We start from the raw sequence: 20,438 nt of genomic DNA, 5'->3' as shown, positions 1-20,438 counted from the left end.
GTATCCGTAACCTACTCCCTACGCAACGTACCAAAATAACTTACCTTACGTGAAAACGAAAGACTGCCACTCTAAAGACTTACTAAAAGAAATATCCTACTATATATATATATATATAGATATATATGTATGTCTTACCATCAAACAAAGGAAACTGTACATTAATAATAAACAAGACAGATTAAGCAGTAAAACTATAAAAACAATCTAGATGGAACTTTACAAGGAACTAGAAAATCTGACTTACAGCAACAAAATTATCAATAGATTGAAACCCAACAATTATAAAATTTCAGTTAACAATGGAAGCAAACCTATATGGATAACCCAAAATACAAGGCTGATGTTCCATTAAGACCAGTAATAAGTGCCCTAGACTCACCTAGTCAATGCACTGCATAATTCCTAGCAAAAATACTCAACCCAATGACTGTTAGTTTTCCAGACAAAGACAAAAAAAATGCAAATTCCATTGTAGAACTAACTAGAACTTTTACAGTTCATTCATCAGACCTTTTGGTTAGCTTTGATGATATCAGTCTTTCCTATAGTCTGAAAGAAAACTAGCTGCAAATATGTCTCTACATCTCAGAACAAATATCAAATCAGATAACATAGTGCAGTTCCTCACCTACTGCACAAAGTCCATGTCCTTTAATTTCCAAAATAGATTCTTTAAACAATGAAATGCCCTACTCAATGAAACGTGCATGGAATTACTTAAAACCACACCCCTACAGACAAGTACTCTAATACCAAAGATGTAGAACTGTTATGTAGGTAACTCCTTTGTAATTTGGTAATATGGACAAACAACTCTTCAAGACTTCTATCAACACAAACTTGTATTAATCTGGAAATACAGTTCACCATGCAAATAGAAAAAACAGAACTGTTATTTCTGGAGACCCTCGCAGACTAGATAATCACCTGACCACTACAGCATATAGGAAACCCACACATACACAGACAGATATTTCCACTATAAATTCAACCATTCTCAGCCTGTTAATGACTAATCATTATCAATATGTTTGACAGAACCAAGACAATCTGCACCAGGAATCAAATTGAAGAAAATATCCTTATAATTTCTTTATCAAAACAATGGTTACCTTTCATCTCAGCCTACAAGAAAAACAGAGTTCCCAGTCTCAACAACAAGACTAACACAAAACCTAACTTACTTTACTATAAATCCATAAATGAGGTGTGAAACTCAAGAGAATATGCCACAAATTCAATATAAAAGCTTATTTCATATCTGAAAAGACTCTCCAAAACACCCTCTTGGAGGTGAAACAACCCATCAACAAGCTAACACAAAAAAAGAGCTAATTGACAAAATACCATTACTGTGTGAAAATACATACATTGGAAAAAACAGGTCGAACCAAATAACAGACTAAAAGAACACAAGAATGCAACTAGCCAAACACATCCAGAAAAATTAGCTTTGGCAGACCAGAATTACATCACAAGCTGTATCATAAATGGGACTAATGTCAAATTCTGAACACATCTCACCATTAAAAAATCAAATAATCCCATTACACCAATATACACTGAACTGAGACTACAGCTTTGACATCGGCAACTTTTGAACAACCTCATTCATCAAGATACACAGTATGAATAATTACATCATGCAACACACTTACAGGTAAGCCTACTTGGATCAACAGATAAGTACAGAGGAAGGAGCTTTATGAACAAAAAGTTACTGTACATTTAATTTTGGTGTCAATGAGAATATGGCCTCAGTATAGAAGCTGAAATGTCATCTTACTCTAGAAACAAGCAGGAGCAGTCCAGTAAAGCTAAAACTATTTCATCTGCATTTATGCCTATAACCTTTGTTGGTGTGGAGTGATTTTTATAATGTTTGGTTTAAAATGTTTTATATTATTTTTACCTTTGCAATTGACATTTTTTCTGTATGATGCATATTAACAAAATATTTGAAGCATATGACCTTGAATGATATCAATGGTATTGTCATAGGGTGGGCCAACAACACCTCAGTCCATACCACAAACATTTATTACCTGTACTTCTCCATTTCTGAATTATTTGCCTGTTAACCTTCTTGCTACAAGTACATCAGAGTGTCCATGTCACAACCTTTTACAGATTTGCATTCAAAATTTAATGAAATTACTTTATTATCAATGTATATGAATAAACTTGACATTAAAACTTAGTTAATAAATTTTTTATTTTATAAAGAAATATTAAAACAAACTCTCAATTTCCCGTAGTATGAGAATTGCAACAATTGTTTTTTAGTTCTACCTTTTTTTCTAATTTATTTACCACTCCTCTCTGAAGTATGTAATTTAATGTAAATTACTCATTATAACATAGGTATTACTAATACAAAGTCTAATATTTAAATCCTTCACTCTTATTGTTTACAGAGCCATAAGCTTGAAGATCAGATCCACTTGCCATGCTTATTTGTCATATCCTTTCTTTCACAAATTGCCAATACTTGGCATTTTATATTATATCAAGACTTGTAATGTTTTATGAAAGCTTGCCAAATTTCATGAAGATACACAGAATGCATTAAAAGTTATAGTATAACTCTGATGGTTATTTTGTTGTTATGAGGTTATGCACATTGCACAATCCTCTATGGAAAGAGTTAATTAATGGACATTTGAGAAAAATATTTTTGAATCTGATTCTCACTTTCATACTTTTGCTGTTTTTACAAAATGATTTATTGTAGTGTGTGTATAAGTAGGATAAATTTCAACTGCTGATTACTTGTAATAATTATTAGCAAGGTATAAAAGGTGTTTCATTTTCTATAGGTCCTCGCATTACTTTAGTAACTAATGTTGGCCAAGGTAGGCTATATAATGCAGCACTGTCTGGTAAGTTGCATTACCTTCATGTAAATGCCCAGCACAGATATGAATCATGGTAGGATAGAAATCAGACAAGTTATCTTTAAGTTAACAGAAAACATAAGCATGAGAAATCCTGCACTTGCCCATAATTTCTGCCCATCAACTAATACATTCTTGGGACAATATACAAAACTTTGATCTACATTCAAAGTATGCTTCCCTTTATACTATCTGAAAATATCAGTGTTGTTTTATCTATTACAAGACAATTGATGCAATATTTTTTGTGCTAGTTGGGCACATCCTTTTCAATTTATACATTCTAAGTGTAATTTTTAAGAGCATTTGGTACTGGTCATACATGCATTGCATGCCCTGGTATGTCATAGGAAAATGATATATGCTACATCTGTATACTACAAAAATAGCATCTTGACTATGCTATTGTTGAACAACTCTGAGGTTTACTTATTTGTTTTCCACAAGTGAACTTAGTCATGGTAACTATATATGACTTGGCCAGAATGTTTGTATCATTTGAAATTAAATGGTCAGATTTCCTTACATGGACATTTAAAACAGTTGTAATTTTTTTGAGAAATTGAACAAAGCATCTTTAAGATATTATTACATGTAGTTGCTGACTTCAGAACAGAAATACACATTGCATTTCTCATAGCTTCCAGAAACATGTATAAACCATTCTTTATGTGGTCATTTCTGAGATATTAGATATTTAGTGTAATTCTTGACCATGTGATTAACACACTTGAACTTTTCTAGTGATTGCCATAAGGCTTGAATCATCATCTCCTTATATTCACTCTGTAAACAGCCATGTGAAGTTGTCCTTGTATATGATAGAATTAACAGTATGGTTTTTTTAGTTATAGATTCCCATCATCTATTATATAGCATAAATTATTTTTTGATTTTGTATTCTATTTTTTAGATAGCCTTTGTGGTATTCTCAGGTGCACTGGGGTAAGATCTGCAGAATAACAATGTGTTATTACAAAAAAGCTTCACCAAATAAATCAAAATTCTCCAGCTTTGACTAAGTGTGAAGAATGAAACAGACTGTACATGTTGTGGATAAAAATGAATCAATTTTTACCCCAAAAAACTAAAAATCAAAGTTAAGAAGTGTGTATGAAAGACCCTTTTCTGGAGATCTGCAGTAGTGAAGGGTTTTGCTGTAGAACTGTTCCAGACTGAGAAAGCATAATGTTATAGACAAAAAAAGACAATGCCATTCTTCTCAGGTTGTGTGCACTACCCACATAATTGTTGGTCATTCCATTCTCTTTGAAAAATAAGGGAGATTGTAACCTCAAGGTACCATCTGACCTTCCAGTGGGGAACAAAAAAATTCACTTGTGCATAGTATGTTCAACCTGAAAGAAATTGCACATGATACCAAAAGTGAATGATCCAAAAGAAACTTTAACCCTTTTGCAAAGTGCCCCTGCAATTTACAGGGGGCCATATATGAATTTCACTTGTACAACAATACATACTGTAATTGTGAGATTTCTTAACATATCCTCACAAAAAACTGGTAAGATTTTGTTAAAGATTATAAGTATCTTGTACATAAAGAATGGCATTATTTTAATTAAGTATTTCTACTAAAAATATTATTTAACTGTTGTAGTTAATTGCACTCAAACTCTTAATAGTTCAAGCGCAAGGTGATTTTCCTTTTAAGCATAAAAATACTTTTCTTCATCTTATAGTTTTTTTAAGGTAAATGTTCATATTTATTTTTCATTTTCTTTACCATATCACTAACTGTAGATATTATCAACATATGGTGCTATTAAATGCTTAGAATTAAGAAATAGAAAAAATGTACATACTTCAATTTGTCGTAGAATATATTAAAAAATCTTCTTTTGGTTATATTCCTAATTTCAGGTCTTTTCCTTTTCACATAAAATTAATTTTTAATGTTTTATTTTCCTGTCCTTTACCTTTTATTACTCATTTCGACACAAGTGAACAGTTCCCTCAAGGCATAATTACTGTATCTTCAGTAGAGATACACAAGCCTCGGGAAAATTATCTTCTCCTAGCCCAAGATCTTAATTCTTAAGAGCTGACACAAAGTATGATGTACATGTAAAAAACGTTTAAACCTTTCAATTATGCATTTTAAAACATAACTAATACTTAGTTAACTAATATATAATAGTAAGATCTAAATACAATTTAACTGTCTCTCTAACTATTACATATTTAGCCAAGTAAAAACTGTAAATGCTATTGGAGATCAAGCAGGCAACAATACTACAGGATAATGACAGCTGCTTGCCAATCTCAAAATAACTATTATTGGTTTATAGTGTAAAATGAACTCTTTCTAGTGACTATATACAAGTATATGTAACAACTACATGTATGCTATAAAGCTAAAGCAAAAGAATAGAAGGTGGACATGGCACCCATCAGGGGTTGACAAAATTTGTTACTTGTTCCTACTCCGTTCAAAAGAGGACTTTGAAATTTACGAGTCAGTAGGAAAGTTATTGTCCAGACATACATCTACAGGACTGGCATTATTTCAGTCAAGACAGGAAGTGTGAAAGTTGATATTTTTCAAAGTTGTCATTATCACATTTTTTCAGTAAATTTGTATCAGATTTATTTTATATAAATACTTTTTCTGCTGCATTTTATGTTTATATCAGTATAAAAAAATATATTTAGTAAATGTGTATTTTACTTATAAAAAAAAAAAGTGTCAATTCTAATTTTGTTTCATGATAGTCATCAGCATGCATGTAAAAAAAAACCACTATTTTCTAACACATGTATTGGAAAGCATTATATATAAAACACTATAAAGAAATGAAGATTGACATGTATTTAAAAAATGTAGTTTATGACAAAATAAATACCAAGAATTTTCACTTTCATATATACACAGGATGTATTTTTGGATAAAATAAACATTAACTACTAAAACATTTATTTACAAGATGTGGTTTATATAAAGAATCCTAAAATTGAATTATTGATAATTTTTCACATACATCAACAAGACAAAATTTATATTAAATTCACTATAGAAAGAGACATAGATAAATTAGATACAATGTTGAGTACATAAGTAAATAAGGTGGTACTGTACCAGTAAGTAATTCACACATTTGTCCAACTTGTTCTTCACATTTTTGGAGTGTTTGTATATTCTGAACCTAAGGTTTCCTTTTATGTGCAGCTAGTTCCTATTGTTGTCTTGGCTTTGGGTACACTTTATATCTAAATTAATGATGACTTTTGTTTGACATTTATTCTGACTAAAATGGTTTATCGATTTATTTGTCATTGTAAACAAGGTTATATATTTAATCAATTTTGAGATGGCTGCAGACACATGTAAAACAATATGCAAATTTTAGGAAATTGGTTAAATTGAATGTGCTGGAGTATGCCTTAGTACAGTATGACATGATCACCCATTCAAATTATTTTAAAATCTTAAAACAGAACTTGATAAAAGATAGCTTACTCATTTATGAGCAAAGACAACAACTTTACTAAGTCAGTTCAGCATATAAATTGTTTCTTATGATATAAAAAAAAGACAGTTGATAACTGGGTGGCAAATGTGCTAGAACCCACCACCAGTGACAGATTCCTCAGCAGAATTTTAATTGCAGTAAACAAACCAATGATGTTAAAACTGAAGAATTGTAACTTCACAAGAATAGAACTAATGTCATCTTTTGCAAAACACTAGTACTTTAAAACAACAGAATTACCTAATTCATATTTTTTGAAAGAGAAAGTTGCAAAAAAAAGTTTTATAATGTATAGTTTTTGCAGAATGATTGAGATGAGGAGTTAGTATTACTAATGGTATAATTATATGGACTATTATTGTCATCTTTATTATGTGTATTATTATTTGCACAACATTTTGACCAGTGAATTCTCTGGCTGTCATCAGGTGTTATATCAGACATTTTTGTATGCGTTACAACCAGAAAGCTTTTTTGTGGAATTACCAGTATTTGATCTTCCGAACCTATGATCCTGAATATAGGCACTCTAACCACTTGGCTATCAGGAGGACAAGTGGTTAGAGTGCCCGTATTTGGGAACATAGGTTCAGTGGTTTGAAACCTGGATAATTCCTCAAAAATGTCTGATATAACACTTGATGACAGCTGGAGAATTCACTGGTCAAAATGTTGTTAAAATAATCATACACATAATAAAGACGAGAATAATAGTCTGAATAATTATACCATTAGTAATTATATATATATATATATATATCAGTTTTTAACATCATTGTAGGTAATTCTTTTGAGTTTTTATACAAGTAATTTACATACATTTAAATAATAAGTTAAATAGTGTAGAAACATTGAACACTTGACAAAAAAAAAAGGAAATTAAGATTGGGTTCACATTGATAAAACATGGAATTACAGTTTCTTCAAGGCTTCATAGAAGTAAAACATTATACAAAAAAAAAAAGCAATTCAACACTGAGATTCCTCACCTAGCTATTATATAATCATATAAGAAAATTCCAAGTATATTTATTTATATTAATAGAGAAACAATATTGAAAAGTTGTAATTTATGTTTAGGACCAAAGAGGTTCAGTTTAACTCTAAAGATTTGGAAATATGTAGGCTACTTCAGTTTAGTATGTTATATGGCTTAATAAAGTCATTATATAATCATTCAGCATTATAGACCAGAAGTCTATATACATCATTAGTATATATATAAAGGTAGCAATTGAAATAACCATAAATGTATTTTTATTTATTTGTATTGTTAAATTTGAAAAGTATTTTTTTAACTGGGAGGAGTGTTATACACAAAGACTAATTTGTGCGATAATTCCTTAGTTCTACTACGTATTTATTTATCATAGGATTACTTGTGAAATTGTATGGTTTATGTATATATATTTTTCTTTATTGTATTCTGAACATTCAGCTGTAATATATTTTAAAAATAAAATTTGTTAATTTAGAATATGCAACTTTTTATGATTTTAAGGAAAATTCTACATATAGCTCATTCAGTGTGATGGTATTTAACAAAATTTGGCTGCATTGTTAGTGTTTAGACCTATAGTGCTAGCAACCTATAACATATGCACTTTAAGCTTAAACATAGCTTGCCATATATATAGACATCATTTTCCAATCAGTGGAAAACATTTAAAACTGTTGTGAATATGGTTTCAGCAGCAGATTTAGTGTAAACAACTAGTGAGTTAAGCTATCAAACAGTTGAAAAGATAATAACTGGAACTTTTACTTAAAGTACATTATTTAAGTTGTCTTTAACCTCCAGTGTCTTGGATTATTAGAAGACTTGCTGTAATACACATCTGTTATGTTTGTCATCTGGATCTTTTCTCAGAAACAGTTCATTGAAAAAAAGTGGATAAAAAGTTATGTGAAAGTATCTTTACAGCGTATATTTTGTATACATGTGGTGTGTAAATACTGTGTATTTCACTCTCCTATAGTGTGTGTGTTTCATACTTTGAATTTTTCTAATGTATTAACTTGGAACCAAATAATTCCAGTCATGGTTATGTACTATTAACTATAAGTATTACTTTGTAGCATGATTCAGTTAAGGAAGCTATCTACTGTTTTATGGGATAATTGTATTTTGTCTTGCATTATTTTATATTTATATATAATGCAACAGATAACCTTACTTGCCCTTCAAAGTACTTGATTTGGGAACCTCTTGTTGCTTTTGTAAAGATAAAATAGATTTGTGCTTAATTTATCTTTTGGATACAATATACTCAGTAATTTTCTTGGTTAATATGAAGTTTTAACTTTTATTATATATTAACTTTTTACAGTTTGGTTCAGGAACAAACACTGGTGTAAAAGAAAAAGTTTACTTCCCTGGTCTTGTTTGATTCAAGTAATTTTTGATATATATTATGCAATGCAATTATGAATGTAAAAAATAAAGATACTTTTGATATCTGATTCTTGTTTCTACTTAAAACAAGATATATCTGTATACAAGATCATTATAGAAGAGGTAGGGAGAGGCAGACAAAACACAGGCCTGAAATAATTTTTATACACATTTTATTTGAAATCTTAAACAGAGTAATGTGATGAAAAAAGCACTTCCATTGAATTGTCATCATATATGCTTTAAAAAGCTTTCCTGTAGTGGTTATTACCACATCTGTTTTGAAACGTTTAATGTGATCTACAATCATAGATGATGTTTATTACATGTGTCAGGGTTGAGAAACTTTTCTATTTTGTCAGCTTAAACATTTTACACAATAACATTAAATTCATAGTTTCTTAGCCAAGCCAACTATTTTGTTATTTTGTTACCTCATGCATTTTATTATCTTTCAGAGCTCTAGATGGGCTAATAGGACGAGTACAAACAACCACTCGGGATGAGGTACGACTGGCCTTACAGGAACATCAGGCATCTCCTGATGCATCAGTTTCTAGTCTTCGTTCTCGTGCCATTACTCCAGTTCCTCACTGTGATCCTCAGACCCAGTTACAGCAAATTCTTCATCTCTTTAGACAAGGTCAAGTGAATGCTGCTTTCCAGCAGGTCGGGCTAATATTTTTGTTTGAATTACTTCTTAATTAATGAAGTTGTTATTCACATACAGAAATAAAAAATACAAATTAGAGAAATAGTGCAAAATAAAAAAAAAAATTCTATTGACACTTTCCTTTGAAATTTTGGGTTAGTGAGGCCTAATCTTTAGTGTGTTGGGCTGCAGATTTTAGGGTCCAAGGTTTAAGAAATTATGCCACTGTAGTTTTAGTTGTGTCACTTATTGCAATGTGCTGCTAGTTGAACATCTTCCCTCTGGTCTGTAGTTCAAACTTAGGGATGGCGATACCAGAAGCTCAGGATCACCTAGCTATTTAGCCCATGTTCCTATGAAATTCCATTCAGGTTGAAAATTTTAATTCCTTTGAAATGTGTAGCTGTTCTGATTAACTTAGGCATTCTTGAACAAACTCCTGTGCTGGATTTCTATATTCATGTATGTATAATATAAACATTTACTTTAAGAATTTATTAACTATAACATAGTTTTTTATGCTTACTGATATGTATAATTTTTCTTCATAACCAATTTATATTTTGTATGAAGTCTCAATATAAACTTGTATGTTTGTTTTCTGTAGGCATTGTGTGTATCTGATGTTAACATTGTGCTGAAAGTGTGTGAGAGTGTCTCAACAACACAGGTGTTTGGTCCACCCTGTCCACTTCAACAGCAAGTTCTTCTTTCCCTCATCCATCAGTTGTCTCAAGACTTTTCCACCAAAACTGAATTAAGATATAAGTAAGTTCTTTCAATAATACTTTATATTGTCCTGTTAAAAGTATTTAAATAAGAAGTTATTTACTTTGCATCTGTTTAGAAGGTTGCATATCTTGTGTGATGACATTTAATAGAGTTCCTTTGTTATTTTAAATTGTATAAACTGAAGGTGATTGTGATATCAAATATATGTTATAGTCAAATTTTACTTTTCTTAAACTTTCAATTGTTAAACAAAACTAAACATTCAATAGAAATATTATGTTTCAAAATAATTCAAACATTCAAAGAAATACAGGAGTAATCACAAACACTAGATAGTGTTATCGCAGTAGCTACTTAAAGTGCTGATAGTTCTCTTCATAACTTTCTTTTCTGTTTGTTACCTCTATTTCAGTCTGTGGGTAACTTTAATCTCAATAGTTTGACATCGATTCTGTTGGTAATCTGTGCCTCTGAGTTTAGTTGTTGTCATGGTTAGTAGCCCAGGCAACCATCTAAGTCTAATTATTAATTAATAACTTTTTTTTACATTTTTGTAACTAGACAGTAATTACTAATTAGTTTTTGACCTAGGTTTCAGCTGCTGTCTTTAGAGAAGAATTATTTCTGTGTTGGTTATTTGTTATTTCTTGACATGGAAGTATGGTGCATTATCTACTTGACTAGTGTCTCCCTCCCCCATTAGAACTTTAGTTGAATAACAGTTGTTATGGTGTAAACATCTTTGCTGGCAAGTTGTGATTATAAACAGTTATATTTGTCATAATACAATAGCATTAGGCTTATTGTATTTTTAAACACGACATTCTTTATTTGCTCTTATAGGGTTTTTCCGAAAAGAAGAATATATAATGGTGTTTCAGCCACACCACAACTGCTGTAAACATTTCACTCAATACATAGCTCATCAGGCCTCCTAGGATAAAACAAACATAGTAGTGGTCTTTTTGACTTTTCAGTATTGGAATCCACATTCACAAGGAATGCTGTGAATGTTGTTTTCCCTCTCTGTTTGCTTCTTAGGTGGTTTGGTGTGTACTACTTCCAATTGTATTTTGTTATGACATTCATGCTGTCCCTTAGCTAGATGTCTTGTAGATATTTAACCAAGTAAAATAACTTCATGTGTTAAGAACACGTGTTTGGTGTGTACTACTACTAATTGTATTTTGTTGTGACATTTGAATACTTTTCTGACTTTGTCATTTATATATCCTCTGTGTATGTTTTCAGAGAGCAACCTTTCTGACCCAAGGTAAACTATGGATTATCACCATGCTGTCCCATAGCTAGATGTCTTGTACATATTTAACCAAGTAAAATAACTTCATGTGTTAAACGTGGCCTACTGTGTAGAAATTGATAATCTGACAAGGCGTAATGATTGGCTTTGACATATCCAACCTGTTCACTAACTACCAACCCCTGACACATTACACATATTCTGCCAACAGCTTGAAAATGATAAACTCTTTAAGCTAGGTAATGCACCCAACTGACAATCTCCATAATAATAGAACTCGTAGCCTTCTTTATCAACACAACCTACTTTCAACTTTAAGATAAGAAACAAGAAGGCCTAGATATGGGCTCACTTTTAGATGGAACATTTTGAAATTAATGCCCTCAAAACTACTGCTCTGTAACCCAAGATTTGGCTCATATATGTTGATGATACACTTGTAATACGGTCATACACTAATGACAAGATTCAATAATTCATGAATGACCTGAACATACATCTTGCAATATAGTTTACAATGGAAGTAGAAAAAGATAAACTTCCATTCTAGACATGATGGTTGCCAAGACATATGACCCATAAATCATAGAAGTTTACAGGAAACCTAAACATATGAGTAAATACCTCAACTATAAATCCAACCACCCCAAAATATAGTAAAAAGACTGGTGTTGTAGACTGCCTAGATTACAGAAGGACCAAAATTTGTAATACTGAAGAAGATTGATTAAAAAGAAATCACTAAAACAATCCATAACAATGGATACCCAGAACACTTGATGAAGGTAAACACCAAGAATAACTAGTCATATTCCCGTATGTTTAAGAGGTTCTCCAGAAACATACAGAGAATATGTAAACAATATAAAGTTCTCAACATAATCATAATTAGTACATATCAAACCATCTGAAGACCCAATGGAGAAACAAAAAAACCAACAAAAGTTAAAATTATGGAACATAACAGATATATAAGAATTATTAATACCAGTCTATCTGCAATAGCCCATTATGCCAGAGAAGAAAATACAGTATATAGTTACAGTACTAAAATAATAGGATATTAACATATACAAGGGAAAGAAAGATAAAAGAAGCATTCTACATGCAATTATATAATGATACACTTACTCAACCTAGCACAGAAGTGGGCAAAACCTGGATACATTTTTTAAAAACATTCAAAATCTTACATGAATTAAGTTCTAAATGTGGGAGTGAAGAACCCATTTGAGTGGAGAACTCACTGAGACTTCCATCAAGAAGAATTCATATTAGCCATCCCTAAATTTATTTATTTTTTTTGGAAAGTTTTTTTCTTTACTTGTATAGATTACTAATCATAACAAAGATATCCTACAGCCTTACTCTGATAGTTTTAACTTTAATCTGTTGATGATCTTAATGTACTAGTAATTTAATTTTATCTGCTAGTATCATTACATATAGCTTTATTTTATACTTCCAGCTACATTTCTGAAGCTCTGATGAACTTGGACACTAGTAACCCCTTGACAAGGGAACACTTTGGACTTGTGTTGTCTACCCTTGGGCAGAAATTAAGCACCTTCATCCAGCACAATCCACAACACAAACAGATTCGTAACTTAAAGATGTTAAGGATGGCAGCTCATAGCCTACATAGCAATAATAGCCAATCTTTCCAACCTGTTTAATTAAACCAGATGTTACTCTTTTTTTTTACACTTTATTATTGATCATTTGCTTTTTTTTCACTTTTATCTTCATATTCTTTTTTTTTTCCCCCAACATAAGTTGATATTTAGTTTTAACTTCCAGAATGAGCTGAACAATTTATTATGTTTAATGTAAAATGCTTGTCATTAGTATTTTAATTTTAGGAAGGTTTGAAGAAAACATGTTTTAATAAAAAACCAAGGTGAAAGGTTTAGTTAACCTGCTGGCACCAAAGAAAGAATTCTAGTGCTTCCATAGAATGTTCACTTACATGCCACTTAACACTGAAGAACAGCTTTTTCCTATAAACACCAGTGTAGATCCTTTTTTCTGAATTGGTAACAGGTTAGTATCTCAATTTATATTTTCTCTCTACTAAAATAAAAGCAGTAAAACATAAGAATGCCCTTGTACATTCCATTTTAGAATGAATACTGAAACATATACAACTTTTTTTCCCATTAACATTGTTCCAGTTCTAATACTCACATTTAGGTGGTTTGGTGAGTTTAACCTCTTCCTGTGGATAAAACACTGTAGGTTTTCATTTCATCGTACGAAGCTATATCTTCCGTGCAGAAATTGTTGTGTATGAAATTACCAGATTGCTCTTGAAACTGTATAAAATATAACTGTCTTGTTGATAAACATTTTTCTTAACACATTGATCTAAAGTATTTGGGTATAAAATGAGAATTATAGTATCCTAAGAACCTTGACCAAACAACTTGTGTTTTTATTTTAAAGTTATAGTGTATTAAGCCATGTTTAGAATCTAAGACAAACTCTACTATTTGAACCACAGTAATTATTATGTTTATGTCTAGGTACAGCCATGTAAAAAAAAAAAGGTGTACTTTTTTTTTTCACAATAAAAGTGTAAAAATTTCAAGTTGGAAAAATTTACAGAAGAAATAACCGGTTTACAAAGGTTAATATTCTGATATTGTGTTTTGAAACTACAAAATGTAAGTTAGAGGTTTTATGTAATTTCTTAACTTTGTCAGCTTAAGGATTAAAAATGATTTTTTATAGTCTATTATGTACCATTTATTTGAGTACCACATTATGCTGTATATGTTCTAAAATCAGAACACCTGATTAGAACTCTTGGATGAGGTATCTTAACTTTAGTAGCCCATGTAGTGTATATTACAACTAATAACCCTGTAAAGAAAGTGTGTACTCTGGTCGTACAAGCATATCTTTTTCAACATATACCACAACCATTGAGAATAATGTAAAATAAAGCAAAGTTAATAAAGAAGTTACTTTAAACCAGTTTAAACATGTTTTACAGTAAGTTGAAACTTACTTAAAAAATGATGAGATTTTTAGGTTAAAGATTAATAATGCCAGATATTAATCTTTAATGTTTCACATACAAACATGTTATTGTTGTGACACATTACATGCTCATATTAGATGTGCAAGACAACTAGAAATTTTCTACTACGTGCACAGCAACAAAACAGTTTTCTCAAATTCAATTGACTTACAAGTTGTATTTATTTTCCAAAGTATTACAGGTTTTGCATAATAATTGTACATACATACAAACAACTTACTGGTATAACTTAACCCAAAGTTCTCAGATAAATTCTAAGGACTTGTAAATGAAAGTAGAGAAAAATATTGTTCACTATGTCTGTATTATTTAGTGCTCATGAAGGCTTTCACTTAATACCTGGGATATAACAGACATAGTATTGTCCAAGTGCTAATTTACATCAACGAATTTTATGGTCAAACATATTTTATGGTGTATAACAATTCAATAAGTGAATTGTAATTATTATCCATTTTATTTAAGTCATTTCTAAAGGTGATTTTTTAGGTTAAAGATTAGTAACACCAGGTATTTATTTACCTTTATTATTATTCAGAAAAACTAGTAAAAAGGTAGGCTAGTCTTTTTATTCCTGGAGCAGGCCAAATAACCACAGCATCACAGAAGAAAATTACATTAGCAATCCGAAAAATGTATATTATGTTAACTACACTGCATCTGCTCATGCACACTGAGATATGACAGACATAGTAATAGTCAAATGCTATTCATGTTGTCAACTTTCAAAAACAACTCTTTAATCAAAACATATACACACATAAAACATTTCAAGATACTTTTTATCATCTTATATTACAACTAAACACACTGATATAGTGATAAGTTTTGAAGTCTTATCATGACTTTATCAATCTCAATCATATTTACATATTGTACCTGTTGATGACAAAACCTTATACATTTGCTGTTATGTTAAACTTATATTAAAGTTTTTCTTCATTACCAATTCAAGACATCTCTAAACTCTTAAGTTCTTCCACTCTAAATGAAGTATTAGCATGAAGTTACCATCTTCAAATGAAAACTGTAACTTGTTTCCCACACTTTTTCTTTTATGTTTCAAAAAATATAAAGTGTAATAAAGCTGAAATCAAAATTAAGAATATGGTCTTACTTGAGAAAGAAAATAATTTTTTCTCTTTCAAAAATTTACTCTTCTCTCCCACAAATTCAATTATCTTAAAATAATCATTAGTATGTGCCAGCTTTCAAATGTAGATAAGAGGGTTGTTTCTCAGTTTGAGAAAATTGTAAAAACCAAAGTGAAGTTAATATATTTAATAGTAGTTTTTTGATGCTCTATATGCTCTTTGCTTTAGGAAGTAACAAATAATACTTATCAACCCTGCCATTCCCATTTTTTAACCTTCAGAAATCTTTAGGCTTCTATGTTTACTTAGTTTTAAGTAACATTCACTTTTGAGCTCTGTCTAGTAATCAAAGTTTTGAGGAGCTTATTTTACAAGGCAGCAGCTAGCTTCTCATGAATACTAGATTATAAAAATGTAATTATCTGATCATTAAGTTACAGAGCTAGTGCACTGAATATCAGTACACACACAGAAGGTATTACTAATTGTACTTTGTGCTACTTAAAAAAAAAAACAAGCTTTTAACTAAACATGAGGAGTTATATGTAGGTATTATACACACAAGTCAACAATGCAAACACATCTGTTCACAAATATCTTGGTTTATTATTTCAAACATTTTTCCCCACATTAATAATAAATAACAAAACAGCTTTGAATATGTAAAAGTTAAATCCCTCACCATAAAAACCACTGAAAGTAGTAAGTTGCAACTGAAATATGAATTTTTTACATGCTGCACATCATTGGAATGTACCATCTTTTATAACTAACCAATTAAAATTTGTTAATGTTAACTTTTCTTTCCCACAAAGAGAACAGGTTGTTAATGCCTGACTATTAGATTATGAAGTAAGTAATACCACTCCAAAACTCTACCCAAATGAATAGAATGAGAGCACCCAGTATTTCGAGAGAAGATTTCTTTCTCCACATCATGCCTTAGGCGGGGCAGCAATTGGTGTTGACCATCATCATGATATCAATACCATATGTATCAATTAACTCCATCACAAACAACTGGTCAGTGTCAGGATCAAGCCCTACCTGAAGCATGTGCTGATTTGTCCACTGTTTTTCTGGTGTTTTAGATACATCCAGTAATGTGTTGAAGAGTTTGTTATTCAACATCTGAAAATAACTACAAATCATACCACTGGTTATAATGATTTCAAGATAAGAAGTTACAAAGTATTCTTTATATACTTTAAATACTATGATCAGTATAGTTCACTAGTGTGTTCTTATTGTTTTTGTTTTCAAATGTGGAAGGAAGATTTTATTTTTAACAGACATCTTAGGGTACTGGGATACCAATTTCAGGAGAGTTTTACTTATAAGCACTGGTAATCAAATTAGTGACTTGCTTTATTTTTTGTTAGAAATAACCATCTATCTCCAACTGGCTACAGATATTGAATGTCACTTTTGAACTGTGGGATGTTGTGATCATTAGCAATCATAACTGCTTTTATATCTTTTTTCATGTACGAGGTTAAAAATTTGAGAAGGCAGTGTAACCCTACTTCTACAAATACTAAGTTAATTTTACCCTTTACACATGTAGTTTGTACCCTAACTTTCTTCTGTCCTTTGTGTGACACTTTGGTTTTGAGCTTGCTGCTTTTACTTAATGTTAAAATTAATGTGTTGTATAATATTTATATAATAACACATTAAAACAAGCAAGACAAGAAGGGGTAAAACCAAGTCACATGTCAAGAAAAAAGTTCAGTTTTTGTGAAAATAACAATAACTTTTAAATGTGTATTGTGTGTAAGGTTTAGTGTTATACAGCTGAATAATGAAACATACAATTTAATCCCACATATGTACATAAGTATTTGTTGGTGCAACATTATTAGACAGATTACTTATAAAGTACAAGTATAGAATAAAACAGTAAAAATTGGAAAAAATATAACCATTAGCATTAGAACATAGTTTCAACTTTTTAACTAATTTTCAGAAACAGCCTTAAGTATTAATGGAAATTACAATTAATCAGTGGATTCATGTTCTTCCTAATATATTGCATCACTTACAGCTATACACCAAAAGTAACTTAACCATGTCTACTTGCACAATTTCATAATGTTTGTATTTATTATATAACAAAATCATCTACATTTTTTATAGCTGGTCTTTATAACCAATGTATGAGAGACACTTTTCACATTAATCCACACTTAATTTTTTGTTTTACTTTTGTAAGTTGTTGCAGGAGTTTTGAAACAAAAATAGAAATTTCCTCTGTGTGTTTGTTAAGCACAAAGCTCTACAATAGGCTGTCTGTGCTGTGCCAGAGAAACCTGATTTTTAGAATGTCTTCAGACTTGCCACTGAGGAAACTTCTGTCTGTGTTCATTGCATTATGTAGAAGCCAAAAAAAGTAAATCTGTTTTATTAACAAACAGGTGCTGTAAGTATAAATTTAAGCATACAAAAAATGTGCAATCAGAGATTTATTTAGCTTGAGTAACTTACTTAATAAACCAACTTTCATCATCAACCAAATCTCTTTCACTAAGACCAGGAGCTTGCTCTGATCTACAAGGGAAAAAAATAAATATTTCATGAAAGACAGGATAAAAAAATTGTTTTTTTTGTTTCATCCTCTACTTAACATCTTGATAAATGTTCTAAAAACCTTTTCAATTATGGTCTACGACAGAAAAAACAAGAGCAAATATTTATTTACCATTAAATAAACCTTTGTTCTTTAGTGTTTTGGTAATTCAAGGTTATAATTGTGCACAATTCCCTAATTTCATTACAAAAAAATGGAGGTGGAATAAAAGAGACATCATATTGAATTCAAAATAGAAATAAATTTTAAGAAGCAGGAATGAGGCTGAAGTATATAAAAAAAAATTATTGACCAGTAGAAGGATTATTGCAGATTGTTGAAGTAACAATAAATTTAGTTGGAAAGTGAGCTATTTCCGAATGAAACTAATGAACAAAAGTAAACCGCACACACATCATTAGCTGAAGAACTGTAATTAATGAAAATAAGCCCTATATTAAGTCTCGAGTCTCCCAGGACTAGAGATCAATCTTTTAAAAGTGGCAGAACAGCTTTCATAATACACATTCTCTTTGAATTTGACTAATCACTAGAAGGAGCAAAAAATTCAGAAATATCTGCTCCATGTCACAATTACAGGGTATCCTCCAAGCATAAGATCAAGAAGGACAAAATGCAAAATCAGTGAAATTTTGCTCATTATCTTAACTGGAATGAGTGTGATTCAAAATTAAAACTCATACAAAAATTTAAGAATTAATGAGGTATGAAATAGATTTAACACCAATTAAAATATTATAACTCACTCTGGTAAAATTACATAAAAATCACAGAACACAATATACTAAACATTATGATCACCTGTAAACTTATCAACTAACACACACCATGATGTAAAATGAGTAACACATATCAATTTCAATATAACCCATAAATGAAAACATGACCAATAAAATTCTTGTTAGGAAATTAATCCTTTATTTACAAATTTTGGTGACTAGAATTTCAAAATACAATAATCCATCGATAACTTGGAACACGTGGGGCTAAGGCCATGCCGAGTTATTGAGGTAATTTCCTCCCACCCCCAAATCACAACTTATTTGGCCCAAATAAACTACTATACACTACTGTTGTTTGAAATTAAATTAAATTTAAAAAAAACATTAAAAATTAACTGCACTGCAGGCCAAGAAAGATCATGATTCAAGCTTATGGTGCCATGGGGTAGATAAAAGAGGTGATTGTAGGAGGGATTAATGCACTTTGGTAAATACATTTTGAATGGTCACTTAAACAATAAATCATTCACTTAAAAACTAAAGATTATTTGAATACACTAAAGTATTAACTTAGAAATTAACAATTATTTTATTTATTTAAATAAATTATTCACTGTCTGAAGGCATCAACTGGTGTGGGGGTAATGCGAAGGAAGCTGGCACTGCTGGAATTGGTGTGTGAAGAAGAGTATCCGGATGTTACAAGCAGACCTATGGAGGCTTCACTGCTGGTGGAAGGAAGATTTAATGTGGGTTTTAAAAAAGTCAGATATTTTCCCCTGTTTGTAATTGCTGTGCTGACGCTTGATGACATCTGCCCTGATATCTCTCAAAGTTGCACAGTGCTGTTCCAAATCAGGCAACCACTCAACTGCCTCCAGTTGCTTGGGACAACTTGTAAGGACTCTTCTCGCATAGTTAGAAAGCCTGAATATTTTTCAGGGATGCAGAGATATATCAAATTCCGAGTTATGAATGGATTACTGTGTGAAATTCTCATATATATATATATATATATATATATATATACACACACCATAAAAACCTTTAACTAGACAAAGGTTGAGACAGTAAAATAAATTAAAAAAAAAAAGGTGCAAGAAGAATCATTATAATTGTCAGGTTTTTATGGGCCAGATTCTTTACAGTAGGTGCTTTATGAATTGTTGGCTATAAATTTCACCAATAAACAAAAAGCACATAGTACACTTGTTTTAAAATAACATATTAAAAACAAATCAAACTATATACAAATGTTCATTACCACATTGTATTTAGAGCTTTAAATAATTGTCTCATTTTTATCAAACAGGCTGGTTCAGTTACTGTTGAACAAAATAAGACAACACAAATTATTATTCTCTGCTCTGTTATTAAAATACAATCGGTGATTAATTTAAAAACTTGCCACTATATCACACAGTCTAGATCTACCAAACTATCTATCTATTAGCAATCGATGTGTTCGAAGGAAAACGAAGTTTGATTATAATCAAGATTACGACACTTATGATAAACAACATTGTTAATTGACAAAAAGGGGTCATGGATAAAC

The 20,438-nt window shown here is 30.7% G+C and overlaps 2 protein-coding genes across 2 annotated transcripts in view; one reads left to right on the top strand and one right to left on the bottom strand.

Moving 5' to 3' along the window:
* Positions 1–14,407, top strand: part of LOC106459210 (enhancer of mRNA-decapping protein 4-like) — a 161,540-nt gene extending 147,133 nt beyond the window's left edge. Inside the window, exons 25-27 of the mRNA XM_022385655.1 lie at positions 9,245–9,455; positions 10,046–10,206; positions 12,900–14,407. Of these exons, the coding sequence (XP_022241363.1) occupies positions 9,245–9,455; positions 10,046–10,206; positions 12,900–13,107 (580 nt within the window). The 3' untranslated portion in view covers positions 13,108–14,407. The remainder of the gene's footprint in view (positions 1–9,244; positions 9,456–10,045; positions 10,207–12,899) is intronic.
* A 212-nt stretch (positions 14,408–14,619) lies between these two features.
* LOC106459216 (protein LCHN-like) overlaps positions 14,620–20,438 on the bottom strand; it is a 64,713-nt gene continuing 58,894 nt past the window's right edge. The window contains exons 8-9 of the mRNA XM_013918821.2: positions 18,059–18,121; positions 14,620–16,712 (exon numbers count right to left, since the gene is read on the bottom strand). Coding sequence (XP_013774275.1) covers positions 16,514–16,712; positions 18,059–18,121 — 262 coding nt within the window. The 3' untranslated portion in view covers positions 14,620–16,513. The remainder of the gene's footprint in view (positions 16,713–18,058; positions 18,122–20,438) is intronic.

The sequence above is a fragment of the Limulus polyphemus genome, unplaced genomic scaffold (genome assembly GCF_000517525.1).
Source record: "Limulus polyphemus unplaced genomic scaffold, Limulus_polyphemus-2.1.2 Scaffold576, whole genome shotgun sequence".
NCBI classification, from domain to species: Eukaryota; Metazoa; Arthropoda; class Merostomata; order Xiphosura; family Limulidae; genus Limulus; species Limulus polyphemus.
The sequence above is the reverse complement of the archived record's forward strand: the minus strand, read 5'-3'. Positions and strand labels throughout refer to the sequence as shown.